Source organism: Vigna unguiculata, chromosome 3 (assembly GCF_004118075.2).
Source record: "Vigna unguiculata cultivar IT97K-499-35 chromosome 3, ASM411807v1, whole genome shotgun sequence".
NCBI lineage: Eukaryota > Viridiplantae > Streptophyta > Magnoliopsida > Fabales > Fabaceae > Vigna > Vigna unguiculata.
Genome location: NC_040281.1, coordinates 43,478,010 through 43,491,623, shown reverse-complemented (window position 1 = coordinate 43,491,623; position 13,614 = coordinate 43,478,010). Strand labels below are relative to the sequence as shown.

The following is a 13,614-nucleotide window of genomic DNA, read 5'->3' as shown; positions in this document are numbered from 1 at the left end:
TTATATTTGTTAAGATTGTAATTTACTTTTTAATTTTTAACTATATATAGTAAAATGTAAAAGACATTTGTCTATTTGGTTTGTATACTTCATATTTTATTCGTTATCAATTGTATTTTAAAATAAAAATGGAAATAAATTTACGTATTGTAATAATATAATATAATACAAATAACTTACTATCTGTGTCCTTTTTCACTAGGTTTGATAATTACTTTTCTTATTTGTATATAAGAGATATTGGATAAATTTTTTCTTGTATTAAATCAATCTTCAGAAAAATTCAACTGAAAATGCAACATTTTTTTACAATGAAAAATAAATACGACAGTAAAGTGAATTTTTAAAAATTATCCCTGAAAATTTTTGTTTAAAAATATATGGATTTTAATTTAAAAATAAAATAATCATCTTATTGTTAAATTCTAGGACACTGAATTGGTAATAATAATAAAAAATTGAAATTCGTGCAATGTACGAACTTTGAAGTCAGTTTAGTTTTAGACATAACAAATCTCACTCCAACGTTGTATGAATGCGTCACTTTTGTCTCTATGTTTTAAAATAAAATGGTACGGTGTAGGTTTTGTTTGGTAGCAAAGACAAAAGGTCCCCTGTATTCCTACCAAAATGTACACCATTCATCTATCAGATAATTTTAATCATAATAAAAATTGAAAATTTTATTAATGGTAACAATTAATATACAAGATAAAAAATATTATCTCAAAATTTTATTCAAAATACTTTCTTAAATACTAGTTAATAACCACATGTGCAATGAGTTTTATCAAGGTTTTTAATGATTTTTATCGCACACTGGTAAACAAAGTGAACGCAATAACGCCTGAAAAGCAAACGAAAATAAAAAATAAAAAATAAAATTAGAATAACTTTATTCTTTTTTACAATTAAATAGAAAACAGTATATTTGTGTACGATGTTAGAAGATCTTTTACGCGTTAAAGTAGCAGGCATGTCTCCATCATGCTATCGTTAAGCTTAACAACTCTTCTTCTTTCCCGCGTGATTACTCGTAACCACTTTTATTTACCTATTTTAATTATTTCATTCCTTTAATTAATTAATCAATCAATTACTCTGTTAATTTATTTTGTTCAAAAGAAAAAAAAAAGAAGAAAATATATCGAAGAAGTTGCAACATCACATCACTCTTATTTTAAAGTCATTCTGGTTTCTGTTTTGGTCCCTAGATATTTTTATCATTTAATTAATCTAAAGTATAATTTAAAAACTATCATTATTATTAAAATAATATAGTTTATTATACACAATAATTTATCATTATGTAATGTAATAGTATAAACAATATGTACTATTAATTGGAAAGAAAAACGATAAATGTATTTGTTTTTCAACAATTTTATTATATATCATTATTTAAAATATGTAATTATATAGTCTTTATCTTTATTTAAAATATCTACGTAAATTCTTTATAGAATTATTGGTTATTTTGAAATAGTAATAGAAATCAGAGACTAGACCAAAGTTGTAAAAAAAAAAAAGGGCTGTTTGGTCATTTGGCGTGACCACCTTTTCCCATTCGTTTTCAATTTCATCACTCATTTTTTGTTTTTTCTGGTTTCGTCGTCCTCCTCTGACTCCGAGCAGTGTCTGCACTCAGTTAGCAGAAGGAGCAAGAGAGAGAAAGTGAAAGTGAAGAAACAAAGTAGAAAAGAGCGAGCGTGTTGAGAGAAAAAACTGTAAGAAGAAACAACCCTAACGTTCTCATGGAAAGCTTGGCGCATTCTCGCCAACCAAACAAGTTTCCCGTCACAGTTTCCAAGAAAATTACCGGCGCCGCAGGAGGCGCAGGTTTTCCGGCTGAAACTCTATACGACCACGTATACGGCGGCGCGACGAGGTTCGCCGGCGGCCACTCCCTCTCGCCACGCTTCGAGGACTACGGCGAGATTTTCTCCAGCTTCCACGCGCCGCGCGCCTCCGCCATTCCGGTGCTGGATCTTCCGTCGCTCGATGACGGCGAGGTCTTCTTCGACTTCCGAAACGTCGCGTGCGACTACTCCGAAATTTTCCGAGGCTTCGACGGCCTCGATTTTTGGCTCTCGTACGAGGACTTGTTTCACGACAGTGTCTCCGAAGAAGACGACGGTGATGATGCTGAAGAAGAAGAAGCATGGTATGTATAAATGCCATCGCGGTTGTTGTGTTTACAGTTTGGTTTTGATTGTTCGTTGAAATGCATGATTGGATTTGGTTTTGTTTTAATGCGCAGTGGAAACTCAAGGCAATGAGTTTGTGCATTTTAGTATCAGTTTGTGATTTTAGTTTCGTCGTTGAGGATTTTGGGGTAATGGTAGTGAAAATGGGCTTTTTATATGAAGCAACGGGAACTACGGTTTTTGCTTCTGGTTATTGCATAGGATAGGAAGACGCTGGGTTTGTTTTTTTTCGTAATCCTACTCCACCCCCGTTTTTCTAAAGCAAGGGTGATAAGTATTCTTTTGTCGATTAAATGGTGAATTCTTTGGATTTACAGATATATTGTATATGGTGTTACTGTTGTCAAATGCTTCTGTCCGCTTTTCAGTATTTCTTTGTGTTTTTAGAAGTTTTTTGTTGCAAGATTTTGTTTTCTTTATATCTATTTTTTGTGCTTTACTCTCTCTCTACTCTCACTATATTTTAATTTACTGAGATTGGAATTTGATATTGCAACGATATAACCGTGTTCTTTCTTCATTGGTAGGACGCCGGTGGAAACTGATTCATTTTCCGGAGACTTGGACCATTTTGGATTTCACGAAGGCATGCCAAATGATGATCATTTCCGGTCTTCTGATGGAATTACAGAGTTCAACGTTTTGTATCATAAGGTAAATGGTACAGGCAATGAAGATATGTCAAAGGGAAAAAGTACTATTAGTCAGTTGCGTGCTGCTCCTGAATTCGGTCAAATATTTGATGAAACCACGCACTTTCATAGGACGGATCCTTCCTTACAGGTTGTTGATGATGTTGACCTCGATATGGAATTTAATGCAAGCCAGGCAAGGAGAAACCATAGAGAAATGGTGTCACTTCCGGTTAATTTTACATCTGGTGAACAGGTTTTTGGTAGTGATCTTGATCTGCGCAGTGGATGCTGCAAAAATGATTCTCATTCCAGTGAAACATTCATAACTGTGTCTCACATTAGCCTCAGAACCCTACCCTCTCAAGTGCCGCCCCCTTCTCGGCCACCACCTGTATTGGATGCAAAACAGGAATACACTGGTGGTTTTCTTTCAAAGAAAGAGGGGATTGACATTGAAGAGACCCTTGGTGATACTTCGCCACCTTTCCTTGATGTGGAGGTTGATACAAATTCATCTGCTGCTTCTATCAAAGAAGTCATGCATAGATCTGAAGCAAAACATAGGAGTGCCAAGGAATTGAAAGAGAGAAAGAAGAGGCTTTCCGAAAGCAATGCAGATTCAAGATATGATGTAAAGGTTAATGAAGCAAAGACAAGTGTGAATATAACTAAATTTGATAGTTTGAATGATAAAGGTGTGCAGAGAATCGGCAAAAAGAAAATTTCTTTCACAGATGAAAGGCAGAAAACTGGGAAGGCTGCCCCAGAAACTCTGGAATTGTTAGAAGGGGAAAGACTTCTAAACGTGTTTGATGAAACGCATATCAAGGAGTCCAGGTCATCTCAAGAATCAGATAGAAGTACTGGAATTGGGATGTGGAAAGAAGCAACTGAATTTTTTGAATTGGTGGGAACAGAAGAGCCTGGAAAGGTAATTACGCCCACAAAACATAGCCATACTAAGAAACTGGTTCAAGATATCAGAGCGCATGAGTGTGGCAAGGAAGAAAGGGAAGCGTTCAACGTTAAAGCAGAATACAAAAAGGTTGGAGAAGTTGAAGGTCCTCAGCAAGAGGAATGCAAGGAGAAATACAAAGTAGGAAATGGGGCTCATGAACAGAGAAAAACCATTAAAAAATCTAAGTTATCTGATGAGGAGTTCAGGCAGAGAGAGCATGTGAAGAACGAGGAAATGGCCGAAATATTTGGGCTAGAAAAGAGTGAGAAGGCAAGAGTGGTCAGTCTACATGGAAAAACTGATCAGAAAGTACCTAAAACTGATCAACCAGGATGCTTAAAAGACATGTTCGAGACACAACGCAAGGAGCACAAACAAGTTGAGATTGAGAAATCAGAAGAGGTTGATAGAGAAAGGCTCAGTGAAGTACAGTGCAGAATGAAGCATATGGAAAGTGAGAAAAAACAAAAAGAGGATGAACAACTACTACTGAGTATGAAAAGGCATAAACAGTCTCAGAGAATGAAAGAAAACGGAAAAATTCAAAGAGAAGCTTCTGCTCTTGGAGGTGTAGAGAGTGAGCAACGGGTGAAAGATTCTGTTAAGCTAGAAAAGTTCGAAAGATCAAATGAAGCCTGTACTCTGGATAGCCACAAGGAAAATATGACTTACAAAATAGAAGATGAAATTATCCTTGAAGCTACACAGATTCACAAGAAGAAGCAATTGAAGGAGACATGTCAAAATGAAGTTGGGAAAAGCCGCAAAGGTTCTTGTACAATGGAAGAAAATCATGAATGCTTAAAGGATGCTCTTGAGCAGGTAAAGAATGAAAAGGGACTTAAACGGGACTTTGAACTAGAAATGAACGAGAAAAGATCTGGAGTGACTTTTGAGCTAGGGGAAAATGAGCCTTGCGAAAAAGATCAAGGTAAAGAGAAACTTAATGAAATTTGTGATGGGTATAGAAAAGGAGATAGACTAAAAGATATGGGTGAAGGCATATGGCTTCAGAATGTTCTGAAACAAGCTCCAGAACTACAAATGAATATTGGAAATGAGACTCAGAGAAAGAAAGAAATCGATTGCCCATCAGACCTAGCATGTGACAGCGAAGGAACTGTGGATAAATCACGTGAATACAGTGTGGATAAAGCTTTGGAACAAACAGAAGGTGATGGGAAAGGGATTCACTTGAATTTTGCAAAAGAAACCAGTGAGGAACGGAATACAGAGAGTGATGACAATCTTGTGTCTGCTCACTCATCGTCCATTCATGAAGAAAATATTTGCATAAAGGAGCTATGTCAAGACCCTATAGCTGACCAAGAAATTGGAAAGAGTGTCACTGCCTGCAAGATTGATGAAAAGAAATTGGAAGAGGTATGTTCGGAAAATCTGAAGGATACTGGGAAAAAAGGGGCTTTTGAAATGTCCCAAGGAGAACTAGAGCATTCAGGAAAGATGACTTGCACTAGTACAAATGTCAATGTCAACGAGCATAGTTTTAACAGTGAACAGGCATGCACAAAGGAAACTAAGCCAGCCCCTCAAATGGAATTTGATGCACGGAATGGAGTGAGGACAATTGATGGATGGGGTGAGAGAGTAAAGACTAAACAACATGTGAATGTTTCACTAAACACTGAAGAGAGCCGGGACCGAATGTCATTAAGCCATGCTAACGTGTGTGTTGATTATGGAAGGAACACAGTAGCTGATGAACCTGCTACAGTACAAGAAGCGGTAAATATCAAGAAGTCTTCTGAAAGAGGTCATGCATCAAATTCCACCAAAAGCAAAGATAAAAGTCTTGATGAAACTTCTGCTTCAATAGAGAAAGATGCTGAGAGGATAAGAAGAGAAAGAGAGTTGGAAGAAGATCGTTTGAGAAAGATAGAAGAGGAGATGGAGAGAGAAAGGGAAAGACAGAAAGACAGAATGGCTGTTGACAGAGCAGTGCTGGAGGCTGAAAGGGAAAGGGAAAGAGGAAAGGATCGGATGGCAGTTGATAAAGCAACTTTGGAGGCTCGTGATAGAACATATACTGAAGCTCGGGAGAGAGCAGAAAGGGCTGCCTTTGAGAGAGCAACTGCGGAAGCTCGACAGAGAGTACTGGCTGAAGCCAGAGAAAGACTTGAAAAGGCATGCGCTGAGGCTAGGGACAAAACATATGCTGATAAGGTTGCTGCAGAAGCCAGATTGAAAGCACAGCGAACTGCCGTAGAAAGAGCAACTGTTGAGGCTCGAGAGCGTGCAATGGAAAAAGTAAAGGTTGAGAGAGCGGCATTTGAGTCCAGAGAACGATTAGGGAGGTCTGTCTCTGACAAATTTAGCGTTCCTTCCAGAAACAGCGGAAGACAGGGCTCTTCATCCTCAGTAAGTATTCACAGACCCACTTAAATATGCAAGTGATAAATTTCATTATTGCCTGCTGACTTTATAATATTTACATGGCAGGATATGCTGGATCCATTTTGTCAGAACTCTAGTTCCTCCACTCATTCCAGATATCCGTACTCCTCAGTTTATGGTGGTATGTGATGCATCAAACCCATGACTTACTTTTGTATAAACTTTCAAACAACACTTTAGTGCTTCCACTAGATAATCCTGACCAGGTATTGTCCTTTGCTTGAAGCTTCCTCTTTTACTGAAAGATCAGAACGAGAAGGTGAATCAGCTCAGAGGTGTAGGGCTAGACTGGAGAGGTATCGCCGAACAGCTGAACGTGCAGTAAGTTCTCTAACCTTGTTCATCATGCATTAATTGTACTTATAAAATAAATGAGATTGACGATGACTTTCGGGAAAATGCAAGGCAAAAGCTTTGGAAGAAAAGAACATGCGCGACCTTGTAGCTCAGAAGGAGCAAGCTGAGAGAAATGTGAGCTTATGTCCAAACTGTTGCTTTTTATAGGTTCAGATTTGTTGTTTCAACATTTTGTTGATTACTAGTCTGATCCTCTTTGCAGAGATTAGCAGAAACCCTGGATATTGAAGTCAGGAGGTGGTCAAGTGGAAAAGAAGGAAATTTGCGTGCATTGCTTTCAACCTTGCAATATGTAGGTTTTTCATATTCTCAAATAACCCTTATCACTCCTTTCTCCTCTCTTATTCTGAACTACTTTTTACTGAAGACAGTAAGGAGGTGATTTGAAGGTCCACTAGAACTAGTCTCAAACAGATGAGACTAAATTGGTTTCTTAATCTTTTCTAATTGTTGATAGTTCGTTATATGTGGTTCTTATCTAGTTTTTTCACATTGTCAGATTCTTGGGCCTGATAGTGGGTGGCAGCCAATCCCACTGACGGACGTTATAACTTCTGCTGCTGTCAAGAAAGCTTACAGAAAGGCCACCCTTTGTGTCCATCCCGACAAATTACAGCAACGTGGAGCAAGTATTCAACACAAATACATATGTGAAAAAGTCTTTGATCTCCTAAAGGTATTTCATGCGTGCCATCTTCCAGTTGATTTATTTATGTGAATCATGTGTAAGTTCTGCCAGAGCGAACCATAATGCTGTTGCAGAGCTTCTATTATATCAAGTGCACATGCACATCATATACACATTTGCATGTGAAATTATGCAAACACGCAAGCATGCCAATAATGCTAATGCGCGTGGTGAGGTTGATATCTGACCTTTTACAAACCTCCTTCCCCAAGCTAGAATGTCATGAGCGTTCGCGTTCTGCATTTTGTTTCTTACTTCATATACATGGCAAGTTGGTTATTCCAACACCCCTCATTCTGATGAAAAAACATTAAGTTGGATAAAGTATCTTGAACTTCATTTATTAATTATCATGTTCGACCTCTCATTTTTGCTTTCTTTCTTTTCCTTTTCTGTCCTGTTTCAATATCCAGGAAGCTTGGAACAAATTCAACTCAGAAGAGCGATAGCACACCTTATGTTTTTTTACATGTCCCTTTACAAGAGAGCAGTTCCCTTCACATGTAATGTGGGCTACTGGGGACGAATACCACGTTCTTTTATCATTTTCAACGTTCTGTAATATTTATTATTCCCTAAATATTTATATGTAAGAAATACTCATCCTACCAATGCAAAAGTTAAAGGGTAAATACATACAAAAAGGCATATAGAGGCTTGTATTTATACCATCAGACAAACTTTGGAATCCCAGTTCTAAATCTTGAATTTATTACAAGGATATAAAACATCATGAATCTGCACGAAATTTACTGAATGTTTCTGTCTGTCAGTTTAGTTAAGCAAAGATGAAAAATTATTATCGATCGCACTTTTAACCTTCCATTGGTAGTGCTACTTCTGCTAGCGGTTTTGTTGTACGACTGACCAGAAAATAAGATTGATTGGTATTTTAAGTTTTTTGGTGAGAAAATAGATTAAAACAGGCAAAATTCACGAGGGAATACAGGATGAGATAAATCTGCCAGTCATGCCAACAGAATAAAATCAGGATGGAACTCAGATAACTCAGATTCTAAAAGAAACATGAACTCAACTCGTGTATTTCTATAGCCACGTTCCAAATGAACATAAAATGTCCATGATGATCCCGCATTGCTACGACTTTTTTCCAAGCCTTATCTTGATAATGAAATTGAAGTCGCTTGTGGTGTCTTAATAATGAGGCATTTATTCTCTGCAGCCAGCATGACATAAGCAGAAAACTTCGAAAGAGTGTTGATAGATTCACTAAATAAGACACTAGACTCACTAAACTGCTTATTGATTGTATTAAAAAGAACACTCATTTCGTTAGAGTCTGTTCCTTATATTTTCCTTAGCCAGAATGTTGTTAGGAGCTGAGTGTCTGCACGTGGAAAATAATTCATTTTGAGCTTATCATTATTGTGAACCCAAAAATAAGATTCTATTTCTGATGCTCTAATCTAAGATTAGTGACAGATATTTAAAAATTATTTTGGAACCAAAATAATGTTTAAATTAAATGTAATTTTAATGCCTGATTTCCGTGCAAAGTTATGGGAGTCTATTTTGTTATACTTATCAAGATAGTACAACCAACTAGATCAATAATTTTAGAAGAACTAAAATAAACACATTTAAAATTTATATATTTAATTATTATTAATAATAAAATTAAAATAAATAATTGGACCATTAACATCATGCTTCAAAAGACGGAAGAAATTGGATTTATGTTGTTTTCATTTACATACAACTTCTTTTTATCACTTTTAAAAATAAATATATTCTTTTATTTTTAATAGATAATTTATTTTAAAAAATTAAGATTAAAAAGTAAACTATCAAAATCTAATTAAATATTAAGGGACATAATTATTAAAAAGAAAATATATAAAAATCAAACCAAACAAAAAACTTGAGATAAAAAAAATGTGAAACTAAAAAGTATTAAATGACGCAAAAAAGTTATTTTCTTTTTCTTCAAAATGACAAAAAACATGTAAGAAATGATAATAAAAATAATAAATTTTTATTTAATTTCTTTATTCATCCATTCATTTTTGAAATTTGAAAATTAAAATATATTAAAATTTAAAACAGACGAATTTCAATTTTATATGAAATTTAAAAGTTAAAAACATACTTAACAAATAAAATTATAAGTAACTCTTTTAGTTTTTAATTAATTAAAAATTAGTAGTAGATTATGATAATTAAATCACTGTTCGGTACAACCCATTACTAGAACCATGATGCTTGCGTTTGGACTTGATTTACTTGCGAAGCTTAGAAAATAAGACAGCTATGTCGACAAAGAAATGACGCAATTTTATTTTTAGTTTTTTACATTATGAAAGAAAAAAAAATAGTTCCTACAATTTGATTCTTAGATAAGTTAATCGAAGTTAGTATATGGCGTTGTTAGCATCTACCATATATGCACTTTCAAATTTCATATCATCAATTTCATTAATGTGGTTGACATCTATAAAGTTAAAAAAATGCATTTTTTTTGGAATTACAGAAACTATTTTTTTAATTGCATAATTAACTGTTATTTTTAATTTGTGAAACAAAAACAAATTTGACTCAAATTTAGACTAAAAACATAGTTAAATTTATTTTACTATAATATCAAATAAAATATGTTGTCATTTATTATAAAATATAAAAATAATGCTTAATAATAAAACAAGTAGAGTGCATCAATTATAAGAATAAACACGTCTAAAAAAATTAAATCAAATTAATGTATGTGAAATATAATTAACCCCCATTAACTACACATGTAATAACAATTATTTATTTATTTATATGAATTGAATACACATATAAAAAATTTATAATGATTGGTGCATTACTCAAAGCAAAAGCCCTTTATATTAATAAGTTTTATCATTTGTATAGTATAGTTGTTTCAATTATGAAAATACATAAATTTGGCCAACATGCAAGCCAGTACGTTAAAGCCTATTCTTGCTCGAGGCAATAAAAAATTGTGTTGATAATCAATGCCAAGTCAAAATAAATTTAGATTTGAAATTTCATACATTCCTGATAATTATTATTATTATACAAGTTTCTTAAACTAATTCTTTATTTGTGGTTTCTGTAATATTTTTGTTGTTGTAATTCCTACCATATTTTATTTTTTTAAAGAAAATCATATACAATTGTCTTAATGTTAAGAAAGTTTAATAATCTCATTTTTAAATGTTTTATTTTTCATTTAATTACGATTGAAATAAATTCTATTTGATAGTCTGTTTAGTTCCATTTGAGGATATATATATATATATATATATATATATATATATATATATATATATATATATATATATATATATATATATGCCAAAAAAAGACCAGTGATGTAGAGAGTTAACTACTCTCAAGTCTTTGAAAAATAATTTGACGGAAAAAATTTACGGTGATGGCGATGTCGTTGTGGTTTAAAGGAGAAGAATAAATAAGAGAAATTTTAATGTAAATGAGATTTTTTTTTAAGAAAATTATATAAGTGAAAATATACGCTCTTTGAGGAAGAAGACAATAGAGAGAAGGAAAAAGAAATTATTATTATACATTTAGAGTGGTCAAAGTTTTTGAAATTAAGAATGAATTAGAGTAAAAGTTTTCTTTCCAGCTTCCAAAATTTTGAAGCAAACAAGAAAAAAATTCATTTTTATGAAAAAACGTAAAATTTAAACTTACACTTAGACATCACAATTTACAAAATTAAAGTTGAAGTAGTTCATAACAAAGTTTTTAGGTAAAAAGATAGAATAATACATAGCTGGGATGTAGTAGCACATTGCTTCCACAAATAAACCTACCCTTTCCATGAACTCATATAAAATAAAGATGGATTTATTATTTTTATTGGTTCGATCTTTTAACGTTCATGATTACCGAATTAAACACTCTAGTTGAACAAGTGTTAGTTGTTTAGAAGTTACAGAAAGTTGATGTTTCAATGTTTGAAGTAAGACCAATTCCTTTTAACATTTTTTATATACTGTTTGCCTCATTCAAACATATATATACCTTGTCTAAGTGAGTATTTGTTTTTTCAATATATCATTTTGCAGGCGCCACAAATTTAAAAGGTGGATACTACTAACTATTTGACTGAGAAAATCAAGATTGGGATACAAATACTTAACAACTTGATAGAATTTTACAATTGTGGGAACGGCGAAGCAGAAATAGTCAACATAAGTTGCATAAACTGAAGTTTTCTAATCAAAGGGGTGAGTAATAACCATTCAAAACCATGATATATTCTATTAATCAATAAAAAATATATCAAACTTAACCAAACTTGACCTCAAATATGCATATATATAAAGCCTCCCACTATGTTCTGCAACACCATTCATCTGCAATTCCCACCAACCCTTTTGCCCTCACACTTTCCACTGAGACAACATCATTATTCAAAACCTCGTCTTTCACAAAACAAGATCCAACCATGTTTCGATCCATGAGTACTCGAAGAGGTCCAGGGAGGTACGAGAGATTAGGTAAAGAATCGGTTACCACTGCACTCTTGAACGAGGGTTTCAAGAGGAGCACGAGTTTGCCTTCTTGGGGACCCAACCCTTCAAGAAAAATGGCTTTGGGTTCCACCTTTGGGGCCTTCAATCTTCAGAGAAACCCCACAAAGAAGGGAAATAACAGTGAAAAGAAAAGTCACCCTCTTCTCAGTTTCTTGGCTCTTCGTAGGAAGAAGAAAACAACAGCAAGGCCTGAATTTGCGAGGTATCTTGAATATCTCAAGGAAGGAGGCATGTGGGATTTGAAGTCCAATAAACCTGTCATGCATTACGTTTGATTCTTGTTTCAATGCACAATATTAGTGTATTTCATGTAAGAATTCATTCGTGTAGAGTATATGGTTACTTTTGGTATAAGTCATACATTTGAATCAATTGGGAACATTCAAAGTTCATCATCCTGTTTTCAATAGGTTCTTCTAATATAAAGATGTTATTTTTTCTATGATGGATTGGAGATTACATTTTTTTTACTGAGTCGGTGTTGATAATGATTTTGTTTATGAAGACATTTCTTTATTCTATTTTGGTAAACTACCAAATTACTTATGTAATAAGGGGTTGGTTCTAAATTATTCATTTGAAGTTTCAGATCGAATAATATAAAAAATAAGAAGAGAGTATTAGAAAAATATTATAAAAATAAAAATTTTGAATAATCACTCAAATTCAATATATTTATTTGGATGTATGGATACGAGAATTTGGATAGTTTTGTGTTAATTAGAAGATTTACAATATAAAAGATTTGCAGTTTTTATAGTTGTGTGTGGATGAGAAAATTTGCGAAATAAAGAATTTGTAGTTTTTGTCTATAAAAAATTATGCAAAGATTTATATTTTTTATTCGTGAAATGTTGAATCACGTTAATTTCCATATTTTTGAAATGTTTGATTATTTTGTTGTATGTAAATTTTGGTTCTATGATATTGTTATGTTCAACTACTCGGCTAACGATCAAACTGGAATTGAAACTTTCTATAATTTATGATTCGTGGCCACCGAATCCAAAATCCGATCTCATTAATAATAACTACAATTCTAAAAAACATTAAACGACAAATCATTATTAATTTCCTGAACTTAAGATAGTCATGGGCTATTACAGTACCTATCTCTAAAAACTAATCAACAAAACATTATTAATTAAACAATGACTTATAGAAATCCCATTTTTATACGTATTCTGATGGAGGCGAGTTTGTTAAAAGTAGAGGTGCCCTTTTTAAAAGATTAAAACTTAGGCCTATAAGTACAATCTGACTTTTGGACAATTTTTTGGCATATTTTATTAGTACTGATAACTCCTTTTTTGGAAAAATCTTGAATTATTTTTATTTACTTTTCTTCATTCTCATACTTCAATAAGTTGTTAGATGGTTGTTCCGAGAACTAACCGAAAAATTGAGTTCGACACAAGAGATATCTATTTTATAGATCGAGAAGTTGATCATGAACTTAAATATATGCACTTAGAATATTGAGTTCAGATTTTTTTAGTAGATAATTTGGTGTTGTTCGAGCATTAAAAATACATAATATTTTAGTATTTTAAAAATACTTTTAATATATTTTAAAATTTCAAAATTAATGATCATAACAATATTTTTGAAAGCAAGACAAAAATATAATATATAAAAACCAGCACAAAATTTAAATTCTTTTAATGCTCATTCCTGGTCATTCAAATATATATTATATTATTTTGGTTAACTGAACTTATTTTTTTAGGAATTAAGAAAGTTTTTAACATTAGATATCACTAATATTGAGAATTATGTAAATTAAATGGCTATTATTAGGGATGGCAACAAGCTGGAGGGAGAC

The 13,614-nt window shown here is 33.1% G+C and overlaps 2 protein-coding genes across 2 annotated transcripts; both read left to right on the top strand.

The window, feature by feature from the left end:
• Positions 1-1,587: 1,587 nt before the first annotated feature.
• Positions 1,588-8,003, top strand: LOC114178064 (auxilin-like protein 1). Its single transcript, XM_028063753.1, has 8 exons — positions 1,588-2,164; positions 2,735-6,179; positions 6,261-6,336; positions 6,442-6,536; positions 6,621-6,686; positions 6,775-6,864; positions 7,072-7,248; positions 7,674-8,003. The coding sequence occupies exons 1-8, from the start codon at positions 1,755-1,757 to the stop codon at positions 7,707-7,709; spliced, it is 4,395 nt and encodes a 1,464-aa protein (XP_027919554.1). The 5' UTR covers positions 1,588-1,754; the 3' UTR covers positions 7,710-8,003.
• A 3,581-nt stretch (positions 8,004-11,584) lies between these two features.
• LOC114179284 lies at positions 11,585-12,243 on the top strand. Its single transcript, XM_028065559.1, has one exon. It carries the CDS (start codon positions 11,702-11,704, stop codon positions 12,062-12,064), a length of 363 nt encoding a protein of 120 aa, XP_027921360.1. The 5' UTR covers positions 11,585-11,701; the 3' UTR covers positions 12,065-12,243.
• The last annotated feature ends 1,371 nt before the right edge of the window (positions 12,244-13,614 follow it).

What these genes read in the sequence shown, in the direction of transcription:
- LOC114178064 (XM_028063753.1), top strand. Translation starts at nt 1,755, where the DNA reads ATGGAAAGCTTGGCGCATTCTCGCCAACCAAACAAGTTTCCCGTCACA. An exon ending in GACAGGGCTCTTCATCCTCA is followed by an intron (nt 6,180 to 6,260) that starts GTAAGTATTCAC and finishes TTTACATGGCAG; the next exon opens with GATATGCTGGATCCATTTTG. An exon ending in AAGTCTTTGATCTCCTAAAG is followed by an intron (nt 7,249 to 7,673) that starts GTATTTCATGCG and finishes TTCAATATCCAG; the next exon opens with GAAGCTTGGAACAAATTCAA.
- LOC114179284 (XM_028065559.1), top strand. Translation starts at nt 11,702, where the DNA reads ATGTTTCGATCCATGAGTACTCGAAGAGGTCCAGGGAGGTACGAGAGA.